Source organism: Erpetoichthys calabaricus, chromosome 2 (assembly GCF_900747795.2).
Source record: "Erpetoichthys calabaricus chromosome 2, fErpCal1.3, whole genome shotgun sequence".
Lineage (NCBI taxonomy): Eukaryota > Metazoa > Chordata > Cladistia > Polypteriformes > Polypteridae > Erpetoichthys > Erpetoichthys calabaricus.
Genome location: NC_041395.2, coordinates 237,291,643 through 237,314,037, shown reverse-complemented (window position 1 = coordinate 237,314,037; position 22,395 = coordinate 237,291,643). Strand labels below are relative to the sequence as shown.

At 37.5% G+C, this 22,395-nt stretch overlaps 1 protein-coding gene across 1 annotated transcript in view; it reads left to right on the top strand.

Annotated features, from left to right (window-relative positions):
• The window catches only part of LOC114646896 (disintegrin and metalloproteinase domain-containing protein 12), a 604,012-nt gene that overhangs the window by 158,103 nt on the left and 423,514 nt on the right, over window positions 1–22,395 (top strand). The window contains 1 exon segment of the mRNA XM_028795286.2: window positions 901–974. Coding sequence (XP_028651119.2) covers window positions 901–974 — 74 coding nt within the window.

Here is a 22,395-nt window from a genome sequence, read left to right as displayed (position 1 = left end):
AGTTCATGGACTGGAGGAAATTAGAAAGAAATTAGACTGTGGGCTTAGCTTTTTTAGTGGCTGATATCAACACTGTTTTTATAAGAGTTTCAGGAAGTTGTCCTCACATGTGTATTCTCATCTCAAAAATCATGTGTTATTATTATTATTATTATTATTATTATTATTATTATTTCTGGCCCTGTGAGACTAATCTAAACGTGACATGTTGCTATTCTCTGGCTCCATTAGTGAGTATAACAGCTTTACTTCAAAATGTCTGTCTTCCTTATATGACTAATTTGAGATCACAGACAGACTACAACAACAGATTAATGAAAATGGAAAATTAAAGATGTTATTCATTTTGTACTCGGCATAACATTCTGACAACTGTCAAATCTTATGTTGGGCCAGCAGAGACTACCCGGGCTGCATAGCACCCAGCCTTGGATTGGGTACACCCACACACACACACATTTAGAAGAGCAAGTCCACATAGACAGCAACTATGAATTGGATTCATATTCAGGATGCTGCATTTATGCTATTACATAGTTTGCTTCATTGAACTGCTGGTTACCTTTTCATGTTGTCATAAAACCTCATATTAGTGTAGACCCTACCATAAAATACTAACTGCCTCCATCATCAGTAAATGTTTCGTGGTCTCCTAATACTCTGTGTTAAACCATTTTGAAGGAAAACTCTAAAGAGTCAACAGATTGTCAGGCTAGTCATTTCTAGATTAATTTTCTCAAGGTAGATTTGCTTACACATGGCATTAAATCGTCAGACATTTCTGACAGCTATAATGCAAACACCCCATTTTTATTTAATATTCTGGGTGGTTCTGCCAGGAAGAAACATTTAAACCATATTGGGCAGGTTTAACTTTTTTTTTTTTAATTATCTTTTCAGAGCTATCCCCCATTTCTGAAGTTATTGATTGAGGCTGAAGGCGAACAGCTGCTCCTGACTCTGGAGAAAAACGAGTAAGTGTTTCTAATTCATTTTCCGGTCATACTCTAAATGTTTGATGGAGACATTTCTGAATTACAAATTAGTGACATATGCGATGCCCACGGCCAGGCTGGGGCTGTGGCCAACTACAATATAAGCTGTAATGCAGACAAACTTTTGTTTTATAACCTATATAAAACATCCTTCACCTTTGTATTCCAACAAAAATCCAGAAATTCTTGTCAAATGGCACGGAAATGTTTGGACAGGTTGCACGTTTTCTGTTTGAAATACCGTTCCTGGGTAATATGAATTAAAAGCTAAAACAAAAAGAATTCTTCCCAATTCAGCACCCATTTTTATGCTTATGGTTCCCAAAGCTCCAGTCAGGGAATCACAGCTCCACAATATTTTGCGCACTCTGATTCACAGCTTCAGAGTCTTATGGTTTAAATCTCCAGATTGGTGGAGCTTGTCCTCTACCTGTGCCTTGTAGGTTCTCTTCAGGTAGAGTATTTTGCCCCTCATTTTAAAGACATACATGTTGGTTTAATTTATGATCCTAAATTGGCAGTGTATGAGTGGGTGTTGGAGTGCCACTGCTGGACTGGCCTCCATCTAGGGTAGACTCCTAACTATTACCTGATGCTGCCAGGATTGGCCGTGTCAAAACTTCAAGTAGTATGGAGTCTTGACTTTAGTTAGTAATGAAAAACAAACCTTCCCACTTTATAGTGTTTAACTAAAACTGTCAAAGGGACTGAAGAATTCCTTGCACATTTTTATGCAGCTAGTTATGAGTGTTGCTAATATCAAATTTTGTGAGGCTTTGATGACACTCTCATATCGGCTCCTTTCCTCACCATGAATGAATGTCCTAATCAAAACAAACCCCCAGAGAGTACATTTCCTGCCTTTTCAAAATGACTATTAAGTTTCAGTTCCATGCTGTTGTTCGCCCATTCAGTGCAAGGTTCTTACAGATCTCTTTGAAACCCTCTAACTGGAAAAGTCATAAACTCATGGTTGGCTGGTTATTGTGGCATGTAAACCGAATAAAATCTAGAAAAAACATTCTAAGCTGAAATCTGTTCTTCTGTGATTTCATATGCACAGATGGCATTCAACTTATAAACATCTTCCAGATGTTTTTCTGTTCTGGAAGGCGTTTTTCTTCAGGGTTGGTCACTGAAGATTTCCCCCCCACCTTGAGCCTGACCTCTAATTGGATTTTGCTTACCTAAAATCTCTCCATTAAGATTTTGGAGATAAAGTAGGCTGTTCCACTCTCAAAGGGGAAATGTCTGCCTTTCTTCTTTTAAATAGATTTTTACATGGGGGAAAAAGGAGAGTGATCATCAGCCCCAGTTTTGTTTTAAAATCAGCCAGCTACAGACTAAGATTGATATTCCATTTGCTTCAGGCTGATTACAATAAATACAAAGTGAGGCTTTTTCCTTTTATTTATGTACAATACAGAGCCTATTAAAGTGAACTTTGTAAGTTCAGTAAGGGTACAATGTCTGCTGAGATCATGCTTGCCCACAAAACATCTAACCAAAGCATATACATTGTGGAAGTTATTATAGTAAAATATACAAAATGTTTATTTGGAAAGTGAGTGAATTTCCTAGTGAGTATGGTGTGGATTACATATGCTGTGGAGACTAAATGCTGTCTGCTTTGCCAAGAACATACTTGACAAAATATATGAAGTGTGGTTTGTCACACACAAGCATACTATACTATACCTCTGTTTCAGGGTGCCTGGTTCATGGGTTTGGTCATTGTAGTAGAACAATAGAAAACAGTTCAAGAAAAGTGAATGTAAGAAACATAAAAAATTTGAGAAGCATGAGAAGACCATTCCGTCTGTGAAGCCTGTTTTCTAGTTAATAACTAAACTCATCCAGGTAGTTCAAGTTTCTGCTTCAACTATGTGTCTCTGTAGTTTTTTCTATATTCCCACAACACTTTACCTAAAGAATTGCTTCCTAGTTTCAATCCTAAATTCATTTATCCATAATTTCCACTGTTGCCTTCAAGTGCATGATTCACTGTTAAGTTGGAAGAATTCTGCTGGTTCTACTTTATCAATGTATTTCAGAATTTTGATGACCTGGATTAGGTCCCCACGCAGTCTCCTCTGCTAAACAGGTTTAACTCTTTGAGTCTGTCTGAGTAGGACATGTCCTTAAGTCCTGGCATGCACTTGGTTGCTCTCACCTACATGGCTTCAAGTGCTGCTATGTCTTTCTTGTGGCATGGTAACCAGAACTACACATGACACTCCAAATGCAATCTCACTAGTCTGAGCATAACATCCCTTGACTTATATTGAACACTTTTCATGATGTATCCTAACATTTCATTGCCCTTTTTAATTGCTCCTGTGCATTGCTTAGATGATTAAAATGTTATGTCAACATAATCCCCTAAATCCTTTTTCAAGGTGGCTTAGGGCAGTGTTTTCTATCCTGTATTTATATGTGATGTTCCTTTAGCCTACATGTAGCACTTTTCTATGTTAAACTACATTTGCCAAGTGTTCTGCAGCTTGTCCAAGTCTTTTTCATTTGTTGATGTTGCCATTCCTCCATTTGTAGTATCACCTGCAATTTCACAAGTTTACTAATGTTACCAAAATCAATATAATTAATTTAAATCAGAAAAAGTAACAGTCCCCCGAAGGACTCCACTTCTGACTTCACTCCATTTTCCTCTTATCTGTATTCTTTGTCTCCTGGCAGTTAACCAACTAGAGATCCAGTTTTGTAGGTTACCTCTGATGCCTGCAGCTCCAAATTTCAGAATTAAGCTTTGGTGTGGGCTTGTCTCAAAGGCTTTTTGTAAGACTAAGCAAATTATGTTATAGCTTTGCTTTTGTCAATTATTTCAGTTGCCTGTTCAAAAAATCTAAAAGATTGGTTTGCTAAGATTTTCCTCTCACAAACCCATGATGACAGTTATTTAGTATGGAATTATTTTCATATAGGTATTTTTCTAATTTATTTCTTATTATAGTTTCAATACTTTTTCATAGTACCAAAGTAAGACTTAATTGGAACAGGGTCCATTTTGTCTCCTTTCTTAAAGAAGGGAACACAAGTTCACTTCAGTTAGTTATTTTGGTTTAATATAAATCATTCCTGATTGTTTTTGATGTTCTCATATAGGCAGCATTCTTTTAACACATGTAGATATAAGAAATTACATATGTCCGAACCCATGTTCTCCTTGAGAATTTGTCTGATTTCGATTTTGACACTAAGTGGCTTGATAATCATTTTCTAGCAAAAAAAAAAAATTCTGCCTGCTACCCAAGTCATTCATTTTAAGTGTTTCAAAAATCTCTTGGTTTTGATAGTGCGTGATCTGAAGTCAAATTATCATTTGTAACTGTGCTCAGTGATAATCAGCGCAGCTGGTAGACGATTTTAAGAGCTGTTAAAGATTAAACACGGCTTTCAAAGATAGGACACTAATGACAAATTAGTGCATTGTAAAATTTTGAACAGCTAGGTCATAGAAGACTATTATTTTCCTACATATTTTTAAATCATTTTTTAAGTGCTGTATTTGGCATAGCTCTTTTATTAAATAAAAATAAAAATCTTGAGTCACATGACAGGATGGTAAGAGGAGCCGAGAACATGCTAATCAAAGTCAGTATATAATAAGTCTTGAGAGGAAAATTCATAATTTTTGCAGGTGTTGAGACAAGTAATTTGGCTGTTGAGTAAAACTCATGTGAATCCAGTAGAAAGAAAAAACGGGAAATAAAAAACTATTGGAAGTGAAAGCAAACCCTAAGAAGAGGCATAGAAAAGATAAAGAGGAGCCTTTAGAGGTAAAAGGCTAAAAAGAACCACAAAACATCTAAAGCTATGCCGCAAGCCATCTCAACCACACCATGCTGTGTTACACAAGGGGAGAATGCTGGCAAAATAACACTGACAAAAACAAAGCACAGAAGTAAAGAGAAAAATTAAAGTTCTATTAGAACAAGGCAATATACAGTAGGGGGAACACTAACAAGAAACTAACCAACTGCTTTAAGAGCCATAACATTTGATTAAATGCCAAATTAAAAAAGTACAGCCTGCAAAGATGTGGAGGTCCTTTTGAATATGTTCAGAACAAAAGCTGAAAGAGAAAGGTGGTGACAGGGTAAAGGTTTTGGATTTTAACACTGGCTTTATTCAGTGACGCACAAAGATATGTATATTTTGTAAAACAGTTACAGTCATAACATAATCACATCCCCTTAATCCATTTCAGGCTCATGGGGGCTGAAGAACATCCTGGAAGTATCACAAGGAAGGCAGACACCAGTGTACACACACATGCATGTTCCGATTTAGTATTACCAACAAGTCTTTTTCAGATTTAGGAGTGTTCTGGAGAGAAGTCCATCTCCACACAGATTTTGACCAGACATGTGATTTGGACCCAGGATGCTAAACAGCACACTACTGTGGCACTCACAGTTTAGTTTTTAACTATGTTTCTCTGCCATGCAAATATTTAAGTCATCATTGATACAGATCAGTCTGTAAGACCCTAATTCTGAAGACATTGACCCTTAGGTTTGTGCCATGTTGCCTCAAAAAGTGGACACCCACAACAGATTGAGTGTTTAATCAAGTAATCCTTGCAGAGTGGTGGTTCTGAGGCTAAGGATCTGCGCTAGCAACTGGAAGGTTGCCGAATCAAATCCTGTTACTGCCAGAAGGGATTCTGCCCCATTATGCACTTGAGCAGGTGCCATAACTTAAAAAATCATTCCAGGGGTGCTGTAGAAGAGCTGACCATGCACTCTGACCTCCAAAAAAAGTCATGCAAAAAGACAATTTTCTTTTGGGAATTACCAAAGTATAACAAAAAGTAAAGAAAACACTTGGTCCAGCTCTAAAATTAGGGGAAATGAAATGAACCCATTATTGGATGGTACTTGGGAAGTGCTGTTTAAAACTGTGAAGGGGTTTTGTCAAGATAGATTGGGTATGTGAGTGTGCTTGTGTGTGTTCATGTGTGTGTGTGTTTGTGTGCATGTGCGTGTGTGTAATATTTTGAATAGTTGGGTTAAGGAGAACCCTTGTTTTCATATACTAATTTTCACTTACTTGGCTCTCTATACTTCCCAGAAACATTAGAGTTAATTAAATATTGTGAATCAGCCAACAGGAAAACAGAGAGACTTGACTCACAATGGATTAGACCTGACTTACCACTTTAGAAAGTTTCATAGTGGAGAGAAGTTTCACTAATTGTTTCACCTTGGGCTAATAAATTCTTTGTTGTGAGAGTCACTTGTACGTTGAACTTGAAAAAAGATAGTTGCTCAAAATGTATGATAGTTGAGAATAAGATAAAGAGCAGAAAATTTAGAAGAAGAAAAGTTGTCCAAAATGGTGAAAGAGAAACAATAGCCTTAAAATTTAATAACAAAAACAGGAGAAGGTAACGGCAAAAGGCTGAAATGAAGTACAGAATGACTAAAGCAACACCATGAATAAGCTCAGCCATCCAGTGCTTTGTTCCAATATTTAACAGGGAATAGATTAAATGGATAAATGCTGAGAGCGTGGTTATTAAAAACATTTGATCAAAACATTTTTAAGAAATGCTGACACGATGTAATGTAGTTATAGAAATAAAACCATCCTTTAACACACCCCATACCTTTTTCTAATTATGTTCTTGGCAAATGGCACAAAGAAGCTTCTCCGAACCCCGGCAGATTCGGTTTGCTTAGAAAGATACAGATGTCTTCCAGCAAAGACCAACGCGTTTCTACCCTTCTGTCATGTGACCTCCACACAGGGAGACCCTTGATTATACTGGCACATGATCATGAGAGATCTGATTGTTGTTCTCCACACGTGCTTTGCCTCTCCATTGCTGATTTTCCCTTAGCGCATCGATTCTCTCACTCTGCTTGCAGATGACACCATTCTTGGCTTAATTTAAAGTAACACAAAAGAGTTGCCTCTGCCAAGGAAAACAGTTAACAAACTTTATTAATAAGCCAACATGCTAGCGTGTAGCCCAGCTGGAGGTGAACTAAAGCCTCAACTAAAGTAGTCAAAACAAATGAACTCTCAATAGCTAAAGGAGTGGCATTCTATCATCTGGATATAATTCTAAATGAAATTAATTTTATTAGCTGAGCAATGATGGACCCCATGGGAATCAACAGTAAAATACTGCAGGGTGACTCTGCATACTTTGAGTACGGGGCTTCTGTTAACACATTCAGGATTCAAATGTTGTGTGTCGGAATCGATTAACTCATTCTAGTTACATGGGATTAATAAAGTAATAAATTTAGAAAACATCTTCCGCTGTCAAGTAGGTCCTGCTAGAAAAAAATTTATTACATATAATAATAATGGTATTTTTTGCACCAGACATAAGGCAGAAACCAACTCTAGACATGAATATTACAAAAGTAATAATCAACTCAAAGAAGAAAATGGAAGCTATCAACAGCTTTGCAGTGTTAATGCTGCAGTGCAGCCTTAAATCAAAGACTGGAGAGCACAGGAGATGGACAGGAAAACCAGAAAGCTACTAAGTGTGGTCTCCAGCAAGGAAAAGTTGGCACAAACTGATTGTACCCACCCCTGAAAAAGTGGTGGCTGTGGACTAATTGAGCTGGAGAGCACATGCAAGAACACGATTGTCAGCTTTAGACGATCCATCCAGCTTATAACTAGAATCATAATGAGCCATGAAAAACTGAAGAGGAACTACTCTCTTGTCAAAATCAGTGAAGAAATCAAATGTTGATACTTCAAGCCCAATACAGCATGTAGTCTTGAGGGCATCAGGAGCAGGATCACTAATTGATGAAAAAAAACTGCAACCTCTTGTCGAAATCACTCCATAGTCAGTTCTAGATACATATATCGAACAACTAATATCGACAAGAAACTGACTTTTAGATAGTTGTGAGACTCTGGGTTGAAAGGCTGGAGAATTTCCTCATGGCAGCTCAGGATAAGGCACTTAACACACACTATCATCAGAAACATCTTCTCAAGATGGGCATTGATAGCAAGTGCAGCATATACCAGCAACAAGAACTGCACATCAGTCACATTGTTACTGGATGCTAAATGCTAGCGCCAAAATAATACACTCATTGAAACAATCAGATAGCTAGCTACCTGCACTGGTCAATGTGCCTTATCATGGGTATGATCACCAGCCTGAAAAGGCCATTGACACAGAGAACACCATTGTTATGTATGATATGACTGTGAACACTGAGCACTGATCATACCATTGCAGCCAACAGACTGGACATCATTCTTCATGACAGAAGCAAGAGGCAATATCTACTTGTAGTTGTAACCATTCCAGATAAAGTGAACTTCTCAGTCAAAGAGACAGAAAAATTCAGTGAATACAATGACCACGAAATAGGTAAAGATAGGTAAAGCAAGGTCCTGCCAAGGATCAGAAGTTCACCCCCCTCAGAAATGCCCACATACTTCATAAAGTCCTCACCAATGGACAATAAGTCCTAAGTAACTCAGTGGATTCCCGAATAAAAAGCCACCAGCACAAACTGAGAAAAAATAACAGATAATAATAATAGATTTTGTTTACTGAGTGCATTTCTAATGTTCAATGCACTAATAAGAAAAAATTATGTTACATTTGCTTACATCTAAATTTGCACGATTATATCACACCAACCTCCTCACAGTGAGTATGAGGTGGGGATTGAAGCAATAACATTAGTCATAACAATAGTCTGAAGCCCAAATGACTTAAGCATAGAATCAGTGCAATATATTATAAGAAATTCTGATCCCAACAGCCACAAAAATTAGTGAAAAAGTGAAAAAAAATGTTTGTTTTATTTATTGATAGAATAACAGTGAACAGAAAAACTTTGCTGGTGTTTAAGATGTTTTCCTTACACTGGGTAGAATATTAATTGCACATTGTTTAGTTATAAAATATATACAGGATAGGCTTTTATGAAATGTTTTCCGCCAATCAACTTCATCTTTGACCTTCTTCCTCTTTGTCCACTTTCTGCTTCCATATTTCAAGAATATTTTTGATTTGTGACAATATTGCTGTGGTACTGAAAATCTTTTCAGTTTCTTCAACTGTTTATTGCTTTTTGCTGTAATGTCCTTCAATGAAAGGAGTTAAGACAATCTCGGACTGATCTAGTGGGCAAACTTTCGAAAATTGTTGCAAAGTGTGCTTAATCAGGACTGAGAAATTGGCAACATACTGTAACTATTGTTGAATTATTTTAACAAAACAGTTTTTCTTTTTTTTTTCAGTTGAGACGATTTTTATTGCAACCCCAAACCCTTAAATCAGATGGTTTATGACACAACAACAATTAACACGTTGACCCTTAATAACGATATGAGACAGGAAGCACAGATTTCTATTATTAAAAAATAACCAAACACAAATAAAATTAAATTTTAATGAAACAAAATGTGGAAAGAATTTCCAAAATAACACAAAAATTATTTTAAACTTCAAAAGGTCCTAACACTTACAGTACATGTGTGATGTGTGCATGGAGGATTTGGCTAAGGATGCAGACACCAGTTCTTTCAGGATATTCAGAAAAGTATCATATAAGAAAAGAAGTGAGTGACCAGCTCTTCTAAACAACTGAAATAAGGGTATCAGATCCTTTCAAATTTTCCATTTTTTTTAATCAAAGATATTTTAAAAAATAGGGAGAACAGACAGGAGTGAGCCCTGGGTAAACAATATGATCTGCTGCCTAAGTTCAAAACAAGAGGAGGATTTCATGACTACAAGAAAGTAGCAGAAACTTAGAAGCCAAACCTACAAAAATAGTGCTTGGTTGGAAGCAGGGCCCAGAGAGGTCGTATTGGTGTTCACCACCTGTCTGGATTCTTCCAATATACTTTTCCTTGAATTCCTTATTTGTCTCCCCCAAAAATATTTTTATTTAAGATTTGGATTTGTTTAATTATGTTTTGGGTTTGTAGCCTGCTAACTGTAGAAGATTTACAATCTCCATAGTTTGTTTTTTTTGTTCTGAGAAATTATTATATTAATTAAATATCTTTTCATTCTTTTCAGATATTCTCCAAAAAGGCTAGGTAGACACAAATATAATTCAATAAGCTGTAGAATTTAAGCTTTCAATTGCAGTTCCTACTTTAATCTTTACTGTGCGCAGGGTCGACATTTACTGCAACAGAGAGTTTTAACTTATTATCAAAATATGTATTTTCCATATGAAAGAAGGCATCAATATGCAAAGAAGACTCCGTTACAAAAGTTTTCCTGCAAATGTTCTGCCCGTCTGTACTTTAGCTCTCCTTTTGTGTGCCAGAGTAGACAACGGAGGCAGTGGAAATCTTTTATTCTCAGTACATGTGATTGTGTTCTTCAGACAGCACCGCTTTATCTTTTTGATGCAGTTAATCAGCCCACGCTATCCTCCACTGAGTGGGTTTATTTTTTCATCCTTGCAGGAAGGACTATCACTTAAAAGGTATTGTCATGTCTGGGTGGGTGGCTGCTTAATAATCTTTTAATATGAAACATCCTACTCCTGATATTGTACTTCTAAATCTTTATACCCTGAGCTTTGAAGCAAGTGAAATAAATACAACTTGAACCTTTACATAAAGGGCAAAGGTGGGTTTCCTTGGCATTTCTCCAAAAAGCAAACCCAGTTTAAAGTTATCTAGAAAAAAAAGTGTTTTATTAAATCAAAAACACATGCATGTATGAACTAAGGAAGAACACAAACCGTGGAAGAAATAGTAAACAAAACTGAAGCAAAAACCCATGTAACTCCAATTCAGCTGTTTCTACATTTTAAGGGAGCGAATGAGAAAGCAGAAAGAATCCCAAAATAGTTAGGTTTCCAACTGGACAAACCCCATTTAATTTAAAATAAAAATAACTAATTTAATAAATGACACAGGCAATGGCTTCTTATCGTCCTCTAGTGGTGTTTCTGGGAATTACTGATATAGAGTCATTCCTGACAGTCAAGCTCTCAGGTCCAAATGAGATGCCACCATCCGGGGACATCTCCCTTTCATATAGGCCACACCAGAAGAAGTGGGGCTTCTCTGGGTCCATTGCCCTGAAGGGGTAGTTTTCAGTGTTGTGAGGGAAAAATAAGATGACTGTAAGTGACAGCTCCCCCTCTTGTCCTGGAGTGGCACTACATATCTTAGATGAGCCTGGAACTCTACCTTCTGGAGCACATACTGTATTGTTATCATTATTTCCATGCCTTTTTTTATGATTGCCAAATAATTGTCCCTTTAACTTCCCTTCTCTCTCTATAATTTTCTGATCTCTCTTTTTTCACCCACTAATAAGTCTTTGCCCCATCTCATCTCCAAACGTTCCACCCACTTACAGTACGTGCATCTGGCATTAGAAACCCGAGGAGAAGTTTTGAGGCAGTCCCAAAGAATTAAGACATCTCTAAAAAATGTACTGGAGCCTTCTCTAAGTGTACTCTGGCACCTCAATGTACTGCTGAACATGTACACTTTGATATTAAGACACCTCCTGCTCTGTTCACTCTCACATGTGAATTTCCACCTCTCCATAATTCTCTTCAAAGGCTATCCTTAATTTCTAATGACTATTTTGGTGCATCCAGGGAAATCTGTTCCAGGGCACCACTTAGGAAACAGACCGCACCACCCATGGCCACTCTCTGTCCAGCCACAGTGGATGTGAGGGGTATTTTTATCGCTCTTTGTGGCTCATGGTGCACCCCCCCTTAAGTTCCAGTTGATGCCAGGCCAGATATTCACTTTGTGGGCTTTGGATACCCTTTGTGTGCTAGTGCTGGTTTCACACGGGGACCCCAGTTTCATTCCAAACACATGCATCTGCCTACAGGATGTCCGACTCTAGAGTAGCTTAATGTGACTGAGCTTTATGTAAATGTTGCCTGTAATGGACGGGTGTCTTTTTTTGGATTTGTTTCCGCTTTGCAACCGCTTCTACCTACCATTAAAAAGAATATGTAGTGAAAAGTCAAGCAAAATGACACCTTTTATTGGCTAACTAAAAAGATTACAATACATAAGCTTTCTAGGCAACTCAGGCCCCCTCTTCAGGCAAGATGTAATACAGAAACTGGAGTTCCCTGTGTTTATATACAAACTAGGACAGATACAACATTGGTAAATCTTTAAGTGAGAAATCTTAATTGTAAAAAGATAATAGACTCCTTCAGGCTAGGATTCATTTAACAAGAGAGAAGAACAATGAATGGTCAAGATCTTTGGATAAGATAAATGCCCAACAAAGTCTTTTGAAGTTTCTGATGAGTTTTTCAAAACAATATGGGTCTGTAGGCAGGTTGTCTGTGTCAGTCCGAGAGATGCAAACAATCCTCATACCTGGTCATAAAACTCTTGTCTCTACTCAAACTTTGTTGCAATGTGTTAAATTTTAGCATGAGTTTAACTTCCCGTTCTTTTCTCTCTTGCTGTGTTTTGAAGTTACCCATAAGCACTGTGACTTTAAAGTCCCTCTCACAGTGTCCATGGCTGTTGAAGTGGGCTGCTACAGGAACATCTGAGTTGTCACGTTTAATGTGGAACCTGTGTAAATTCATTCTCTGGCTGAGTGTTTGTCCAGTTTCTCCCACACAGAGTGCAGCGTCAGGACATTTCATGCAGAGAATTAGGTAGACCACATTAGATGATCTGCAGGAAAATGATCCCATCATGTGATGTTCTAGTCGTCAATGTTGTATAACTACATGGTCTGTATTATAAATGTGGGCAGACGTTTTACATCTGTTCTGTAGGCAGGGAGATGTGCCATTTTCTGTTGGTTCACTTAGGGAGCTTTGGACAATTAGTTGCTGAAAGGTTTGGTTGTTGTCTGTATACCAGTAGGGGAGGTTCAGGAAATACATTTTTCAGTGTTTGGTCATTGTTTAGCATTGGCTGAAGTTCTTTTATAATTTTCCAAAGTGCTTCAAGATGTGGGTTGTAGGTGACAACAAGCGAAATGTGGTTCTTGTTGTCTTTGTTTTTATATTCCAGAAGGTTGTCTCTGGGTATGGCAGTAGCTCTTCTTATTTGAGTGTCTATTGTTTTGGGGGTATAACCTTGTCTGATGAAATCTTGTCTGAGCTCCTGCAGTAGTTTATCCCGGTCTGTCGGGTCTGAGCAAATGCGATTGTACCGCATTGCTTGGCTGAAAATAATGGAGTGCCTTATATGCTTGGGGTGGAAGCTATCACTTCTTAGGTAGGTCCGTCTGTCTGTTGGTTTGTGAAAAGAAAATGTAGAAAATGGATCAAAGCTTCAAGTCAGCATTTTTCACAGATAAAATAAAAATGTCTAAAAACCTGTTGGAATTATACAGTATAGCTTCTTTAGCCGAAAATCTGTGTTCTTGTACTTTATGCCTTGGGATTGCTGACTGCAGAAATGGTGAGCTGATTGCTTTCTGTATCACTGGCTAACTCATCTGGGATTCTCTTGTTACAGCCCTCAAAAATGTGAAATTTCCTGCACACCTTGTTGAAATTGTAGAATATAGATTAGGAAATGATGGGAGAAAATGTTTGAGGGTGGGCTTGAGGATTCAAATAACCAGGATCGCCTCTAGTATAATCAGTTCCATTTACTTTTAGTTTCATTAAGTTTGCATTTATTTAGTATTTTTATACACAGTATAACAAAAAATACAACACGGTGTAAGCGTGCACTTGCAAAGGAAAAAAAGATCAACGTTATTTCCATGCTGAAAAAAAGTAGGTAAAGGCTAAAGATTATGCCTCTTACTTTCTTTTCTTTTTAGTGTGGAAGTAGCCTTTAACTTTTTTCTAAAATAACATATGCAGTTTTAGAGTATGGATGGTAATATTTGTTAGATTCAGTTGGAATTCCAATGGCCTTTTGTTTGCAACCAAATTCTTTCCTTATGGATATTAACAGTTAAATATCAGAACAATGGTGATAAGAACAGGCCGTTCAGCAGAAAAAGTGTGTCCCTCCTTTTTGTCTAGATCAGGGGTGAGCAAAGCCAGTCCTGGAGGGCCACAGTGGCTGCAGGTTTTTGTTCCAACCCAGTTGCCTAGTTAGAAAACAATCTTTGTCAATAATTTAATTTCATGGCTTGTTACTGCTTTAAATTTGCCATGTCAGGTCATTCTCATATCCTAGATGTTTTTCTTCCTTTCTAAGGATATAACTGAAATGATTTAAAGTCTAAAACAGATGAGTAATTTTCAGTCCTTTACTTTTTTTCTCTTCACTTTCCTTCCAAGTATTTAATTAAACCAAACAGGTGTAAATGGAAACCAACTAAATAGAGAAATGCTGGTTTCTTTTGTCATTTGCATCTTATTGCTGATAAGGAGCAATTAAAAACCAAAATACAGCTGTTTAAGACTAAAATAAGCAAAACAGGATTCAAAATCTTAATGAGTGAGACAATTAAACTGAAGCAGAAGTGTTATTTGAGTAATAAGTGCTTCTTATTAAGCAACTGGGTTGGAACAAAAACCTGCAGCCACTGCGGCCCTCCAGGAATGACTTTGCCTACCCCTGGTCTAGATCGTCAAAAATAACATCAAGTGAAGATGTGAAGGTCCCTAAAGTCCTTCTCTGCACCACACTACTTAGTCATTTATTCCACATGTCTTTGGTTCTTTTCAGGAAGAAAAAAATTTCATACATTTGTGAGAAATCTTCCCTAAGAAGTTTCCAACTCTGTCCCCATTTTCTAGTTGAAAAAAATGTATTTTAAAGTAACAACTGAGATCTGCAGTATTCCTTTTACAATTTTAAACCCTTGACTCAAATCTTCTCTTAATCTCTGTTTGCTTAAAGTGAAAATGTTCAGCTCCTTCAATCACTCCTCATAGCTCATACCTAATAGTCCCAGAATGAGCCAAGTTGCTCTTCCCTAAACCTTCTCTAGAACTGCTTTGTCTTTTTTGTAATATGGAGACCAAAACTACCGATCTACTATTCCAAGAGAAGCCTCACTAGTGTGTTATATCACTTAAACGTAACCTCCCTTGACTTACAGTATACTCTATACATTGTAATATATTGCTTAGCATCATATTAGCTTTCTTGATCGCTTCTGTCCACTGTCTGGATGTAGATAGTGCTGAGTCCATGTTTTGTCTTGGTAGAGTCCTATATTACTCTACTTTCCCCTTTTGTATTCTTTATTGTGTAGACTTTATCAGAATGCCTCAAATCCCATAGATTTACCACTATTTATGAGGTATTGCACTTTATACTGTAACATCGCCCCACTTTTCCTTCTGTATCTATAACCTCATGCAATTACATTGAGTAAAAGTACAAGAAGGAGTTAAGTAACAATTTTAAATAATGTTTATTATTATTATTATTATTATTGATAATATTCATAAAATAAAGTCAATAAGCAAAGTACATGTGAATATTGGCAACCATACAACCTGATAAATGCTATATGTACAGTATAGTTTCAGGCAGCACACAGACTTCTAGTTACTTAAATATCTCTAGTTGTCATCATTTTTTTTCAGCTTTCTTTAGGACAAGCCACATGCCTGCCTCAATGTGATTGCCAAGTTGTGGTTTCTGCTTGTGTTCTCTTCCTGGCCATGGTGTGTGAGAGAAAAAGGGAGGGGTATAGCCACCAAATTTATAGATTTTCTGCCCAAATCCTTACACCAATAGGGTGTTGTAGTACAGAATGACCTCTGATTCAAAATCCAAACAGCCAACTTTAGACCAATAGAAGTTTAGTACAACTCATCCTCCATTTGCTTTGTTTATGGCTTTGTGGATGGTTTTTAGGCTCTCAGTCCAAACACAGTAACTCTTGCTAAGCTGGTCTGACACTCCATCACTTGTTAAGCTGAAGCTTGCCAGCCTGATAGTCTGAATTTCCAGTAGGTGTTGGTTGAAAGTATGTCCTACAGAGAATCTCTCTTGCCAAATTCGTTTGAGGCATCTCCCCCAACACTGCCAGAACATTCACATCCCGAGTCAGTCCTAAAGTCTCAAGGGGGTTGGTTAAACATGAAAGAATTGCTGTTCTCATCAATGAAATAAAAAATCTCTAATGAAACACCAATATTACATTTGCTTTTTCTGAGTTACAAATAAAGACATACAAAATGTTTATCTTATATATTGTGGCGGATGGCTGGGACTCTTGCCCGGCCGGGACACCCCTGTGATGGAAGGCCTGGGGGAGAGGCTATATTCAGGGCAGTACTATCCCCGGAACATGAAAGGACAACCCCCCTGGATTGCATCGGGGCACCTGGACAGTTCCGGGGCCCTGGACTGCAGCACTTACGCCACACTTGGAAGTACTGCCAGAAGAGGACCCAGGTGCCCGTGCAGCACAACCCGCAAGTACTGCCGGATGAGAATCGGAGAGCACCTGGAGCACTTCCGGGTGCACTATAAAAGAGGCTGCCTCACGCTGTTCGAGGAGCCAGAGTTGGAAGGTCGAGGAGAACACTTGCTGGGCAAAAAGTGGAGGTGGTAGAAAAGAAGAAGAGAGAGAATCAAAGAAAGAGACAAGTAGAAAAGAGAGAGAAGGGACTGAGCTTATTTGGTGGTGATTTGTGCACTGTGTTCTAAAAAGAACCAGAAAAGGAACAAAAGTTGTGCTGCCTTTTCACTTGTGTGGTCTGCCTGTCTGTGTCTGGGTTTGGGGAGCGGTACAGCGCGTTATTTTCTACAGTACAAAATTTCATGCCACAACAGTCCACCATGACTTCTAGGTCGCCCTTCTCATAAACTTAACATAGCAAAACATAAAGTAATGTAGCATAACATAACCAATTCTTAACCTGCTTATCCAGGGCAGGATTGAATGGCAGCTTAAGCCTATTCCAGCAATCATGGCCAGGCAAGAACAACACTTAACTGGGTGCCTGCCCTTCACACATAACACAATACAACATTTTCACACCTGCAATCCACTTCAGGGTCTCAGGGGTTCTAGCATTTATCCCAGCACCAGTTTATGCAAGGTATGTTCAATCACAAGGCCTGTTCTGACACATACTCACACATGTGTGAGTGTAAGTTGGCCTCCGATTCACCATCCTAATTGCCAAACTTTGCTTAATATAAGATGGAAAATACAGGGATTCCTTATTATTTCCTGAGTCTCATAATCATATCCATTTTCCTAATCTGCACATTCTATTAAAGGGTCAGGTGTGGGTGCTGGTTCATTAATACAGTGTCCCGGGACCAAATCCCACACCTGGTTAGTACCTGTGTGAATTTCCATGCTCACCATTACTTTGTGTGGATTTTCTGCTGGGTACTCTACTTTTCCTACCACATTACCAACATGGAGCATGTTATGTTAATTGGTCAATTTAAATTGACATTGTGTCACTACAAGTGTAATTGTGAGTGGGCACTATGATGGACATCCAGAATTGGTTTGTACTTTGTTTCCAGTGTGGCCAGGATCCTCACGCTGGCCTGAACTGGACTAAGCACGTTTTACAAGTGATGTTAACAGTGATGTGGATCAAGAACTTACCCTGTAAGCACTGAGCACAAGGCACAAATCAGCCATGAAGTGGGTATGAATACATCACAAGGCACTCTTTGTCATAAATCCAATACATTACACAGGGACAATTTACAGCCACTAGCTGACCTATCCCAAATGTCTTTGCCATGCATGAAGAGTACATGAGTACTACTAGAAAAATCTTCACAGACACGGGGAGAACGTGTAAATTTCATACATTGTGGCTTGGCCATGAAGTAAGTCTAGCTGCCTGTAAGTGTGAGACAACATCTCTAATCACTTTCGGGATACAATGACAGTCATTTCTCCATTCATTTTCTTATTTCAGATATAGGATTGTAAGGGTTGGACCCTATATTGGGTACAAAGGAGATGTCAATTACAGATGGGGTGCCTGTTCATTGCAAACTTACTTTTGCAGGTATCCACACCCAATTTTGAGAGACCATATAACCTAACCTGAATATTTTAGTGTATATTTTAAGTGGCTAATATATCACTATACTGCATGTAAGTAGGTAGTATGACATAGCTGTTAACGTGTTAGACTTCAGACCCTGAGGATGGGGGTTGAAATCCTGCTACTGACACCATATGACCATGAGCAAGCCATTTCACCTGCTTGTGCTCCAAGTGGAAAAAAACAAAAGAAATTAAACCAATTTTATCAATGAAATGTTGTAAGTCACCTTGGATAAAGGCACCAGCTATATAAGTAAATGTAAATATGGGAGGTAAAACCAGAGTACCAGGAGAAAAAACCCACAAGAACAACCAAATTTCACATGGCAGTTCTTGGGCCATGCTTGGTGCTTAGTCTCCTGGGGCTGTAACACTGTGCCACCATGACTCACACAGTGATAGGTAAACCGTTAACATTAAGGCAAGGTCTTTTTAAAATAAAACAGACGTGTAACTGAACTCGACTTTGAGAATATGTCCAGTTAAAAATGAATCATATTCCAAAACGGAAAATAATCACATCGTAAATTATAAATATTTTAGCGTATTGAACATTATATATTTTCATCACATGCAAGCATGCATGCATCTGCAAAGCTGAATCATTTTATAACAATCCATCATACTGAAAATGAAAATGGATGTCCCTCTTGACCAATTGTAAATAATTTTGGCAGTCCCCTTAATTATTTTAAAATTGTTAGGAAGCCATCTGCAGATTGCATATAGAAAAACAGCAGCACCATGCAAAAACTGAAAACTGAAGAGCCCCATAAGACTACAGAAATGCCATTTAGGCATTCTAACACCTTATGAAATAATTGTGCAGCTTCAGCAGTGCTTTCTCATGTATGCAATCAGACATCTATAGTGTAGTGAGAAAAAGGTGTTAGTCTTTGGTTTTAAGATTCCTTGCAATAAATTGACAGGGATTATAAATTGTAACCCCAGTGCTAAATGTATTTTCTGGAGTCTGAGACTTATATTCCACCAAGTACCAAATATAAGCTTATACTAAGTAGATGAGAAGAGTACCTTTTCATTAGTAATGACCAATAATTAGGCAACATAAGGGTAGTAGCCCCCCTGCCTGCAATTCTTTCAGTATTATGTCCTACTATTGGTCTGCTTATTAGGAGCAAACTTAAAGGGTACGCAAATCGTTTAGAGGTTCACCAAACAGTATTTATCACAGAACCATCTTCCATCTTTTTTGCCTACTTGACAAAATTTTGACATATAACTGATAATGCAATCATGTCCTGTTGGTTTCAAGTTTAGGATAACACTGTAGCTGAAATGTTATCTTTTAAGATGGCAGAATGGATGTGGATGCAACACTATTGTTGTTATGATTTTGTTTAATGTAGATTTGCATTTTACACATTTTTTGCTTCTCTTTTCTGTTCATTATTTTGGTGACGTTACCAGCTACCATTTCGTATTTTGATTCTGTACATGGTGCTGCTATTTTCTGAACTGATTAAAGGATGTTGTCATATTTTTGCTACAATGTGGTTGCTGAAAGTGTAATTTGTGATGTGATCATGACAGCCCAGCATTACAACACTATTTAAAGGAATACTCCACGAAAAAATTATCGTTTTTGTTTGTTACTAACCCTGTGTTGTTTGTAGTGTTGTTCAAAAAAAAACTTTTAATGTCATGTTTTATGGAGAACAGAGAGAACAAACTCTCTGATGGAATGGACCTGTTTGGGGGAGCAATGCTGAAAATAGTAAACAAAAGTCTGAATGAATTTAAGATGGCCTAACTCATGGTGTTCATAAGAAATGTAATGATTTACTTCATGAGGTAGAAGTACATAATAAGCAAAAATAATTGTGTTAAATATTTCAAATATTATAATGTGTCCTTCAGTGTAAATGTTTCAAGTCAAAATAGCAATTTTCATAGATGATAGAGATCCATGGAGGTCTAGATCCATAATAATCTTGATCAAAAATCAAAATTAACATCATATTCAAAATCATTGACCTTGAACTGTCTGAAACAATATCTCATATGCTTATGTTTCAAATTTGTCATTTTTAACCTTCTGGAAGCGACTTTAAGATGGATAGATCCACCAGTAAAGAACTAAATATTAAATCTATTATTATATTCGTGATTGGCAGCCTCAAAATAGCATAAAACAACACTCCACATGCCAAAATTACTGATCCCCATATTTTTGAAGTTTTGTGAAAAGGAATAATTTTGACCCCTTGTATCTCATTAGTAGGTGAAGCCCTGGGGTCTGTTGATGTGGCATGGACAACTTCAAGTCTTTCTGTTCACTTTTGCTACAGACACCTATTGGTTTACTCTTTATCATATGGGTCTAATTTCTTGCACAAAATATGGTCCAAACATTGCCTAAACAGACAAAGATTTTATGGGTCTACTGGGCCAAAAACACAAGGAAACCTCAAAACGTTTGACATCTTCTATAATTAGACATCAAGACGCATCGACTGATATAAGGAAAAATAAAAAAAGGTATCATCCTGGGAATCCCAGAATGGAAAAAGTTATTGTTGTGATGTGAGATTTTACATATTATTTGATGAATATTTTTGTATGTCTTTATTTGATTTTTAGGCAAAGCAATGTAATTTAGTGTTACTTTGGTGAGAGGCATTCGTGTTTGCCCCCCTTTTACGGCTGAGCCTCTTTGAATTTTACGACAGGATTTGGGGGATGTGTGTTTTAAACCAGTTTGGCAAGTGTTTCCTTGCTAAAGTCATTTCTACCCCCGCAAATGGGCTAAGGTGTACTTTAACATATGGTTTGGGGGCAGGTGTTAAGATGTTCTATTTCCCCCATTGGTCTGAAGTATGGCTGTTTGGAATTGGCTTGGTTCAGAAGCCTTTAAGTACCATGATGTGCTATTGGCTCTCGGGGTTAGACAGAACATCTATAAATGTATGTGTTTAACCTCAGTATCTCTCTCTTACCAACCAACATATGATGAAGAAGCATCTCTCTTGCTAACCTGAAGAGCACAATGAACAGCACAGCTCAGCAGCCATTTTGAACAGACATGTGGCTGAAAGCTGAGCATCAATGATGCCTTAACTAGAGACATTTAAGTAACCAGAAGTCTGCGTGCCACCTGAACTACATATCATCATTTAATCAGGTTGTATGGTTGCCAATATTCAAATGTACTTTGCATTTTGTTATTATTTATGAATATTATCAATAATACTAATACATTGTTTAAACTGTAACTTAACTTCTGCTTGTCTTTTACTATTTCTAATTGCCTAAGGTTATAGATATAGAAGGGAAGGTGGGGATAAGTTATATACAATAATACCTTATAAACAGTGGTAAGTCTGTGAGATTAGGCATTCTAAGGCTACATATTAATAATACAATAGGGGAAAGTAGAGCAATATATATATTACTCTACCAAGACAAAACAGTTATGTAATTCCATCCACCAATGGGGCAACCAGGTCTTTGTTGAATTATCATGCACAAGAGCATGTGAGTTCCACAAATAAGGAAATAACAGAACAAAAATGGTTTGTAATAGAATTCTGGAGAAATTCCCTTGTAAAAACTTGTAGAGACTGAAGCAGTCATAGAGTTAGTGAATGCATGCTCAATTTGACAGGTAAGAAGATACATGGAATGGGCAATAAAAGACAAATCTGTCAGTGAGATCTTATTTCTTACTATGGAAGCATAGTCCAAACTGTGTGATCAACTAATGCAAAGTTTTTGTTCTTTCTATGTTATCAAGTGCTTACATGTTTACAACTGAATTTTATACACAATACTTCCATACTTTAGATGGAGTATGAAATTTTTTTCACTCCTTTCATACAGTGAAGGTTTGTTGTGCTTGGCAGTTTCTGTTTTATCTTTCCCTGCTATATTGATACCCTTGTACTCCGTTGAAGCTTGTAATGCGGGGTGCTGAGGTACGGCCTCCCCCCCCAATATTTTAAAAACTCCACATAAATTAATTAGGTACTGCAAAATAATCATGAAATAAGCGTATTTATTTGCACAACATTTCTGGTGTCAGCACATGTCAACATCCATTAAAAATTGCTTCTGACTTGTATTTATTTAAATTCTGTGTGAATACCTATATTTCCTGAGTGAAGAGCACCGACCAAATTAGAGTCTATGTAAGTCATTAAACGTTTGGCTAGCAGGTAACCTGAGGATGCCCTTTAATTGGTTGCTTTCAGATTTTCCTTGGGACACAGCTCCCTGCACCCTGGACACTCCCACATTTATTGTCAGCGAGTTATTTTAGTTTTTTTTTAAATGTAATGTGATTGGACAATCGTCGATGCACTATTTCAAGTTCACGTCAGTGGTTCACCATTCACACCTACTATTAATGTAACTACAGATGAGCAAGGGCAACTTTAGGGAGATATTAACTTCAGAAATCAAAGAAAATTCAGGTATTTTTTTAATGAA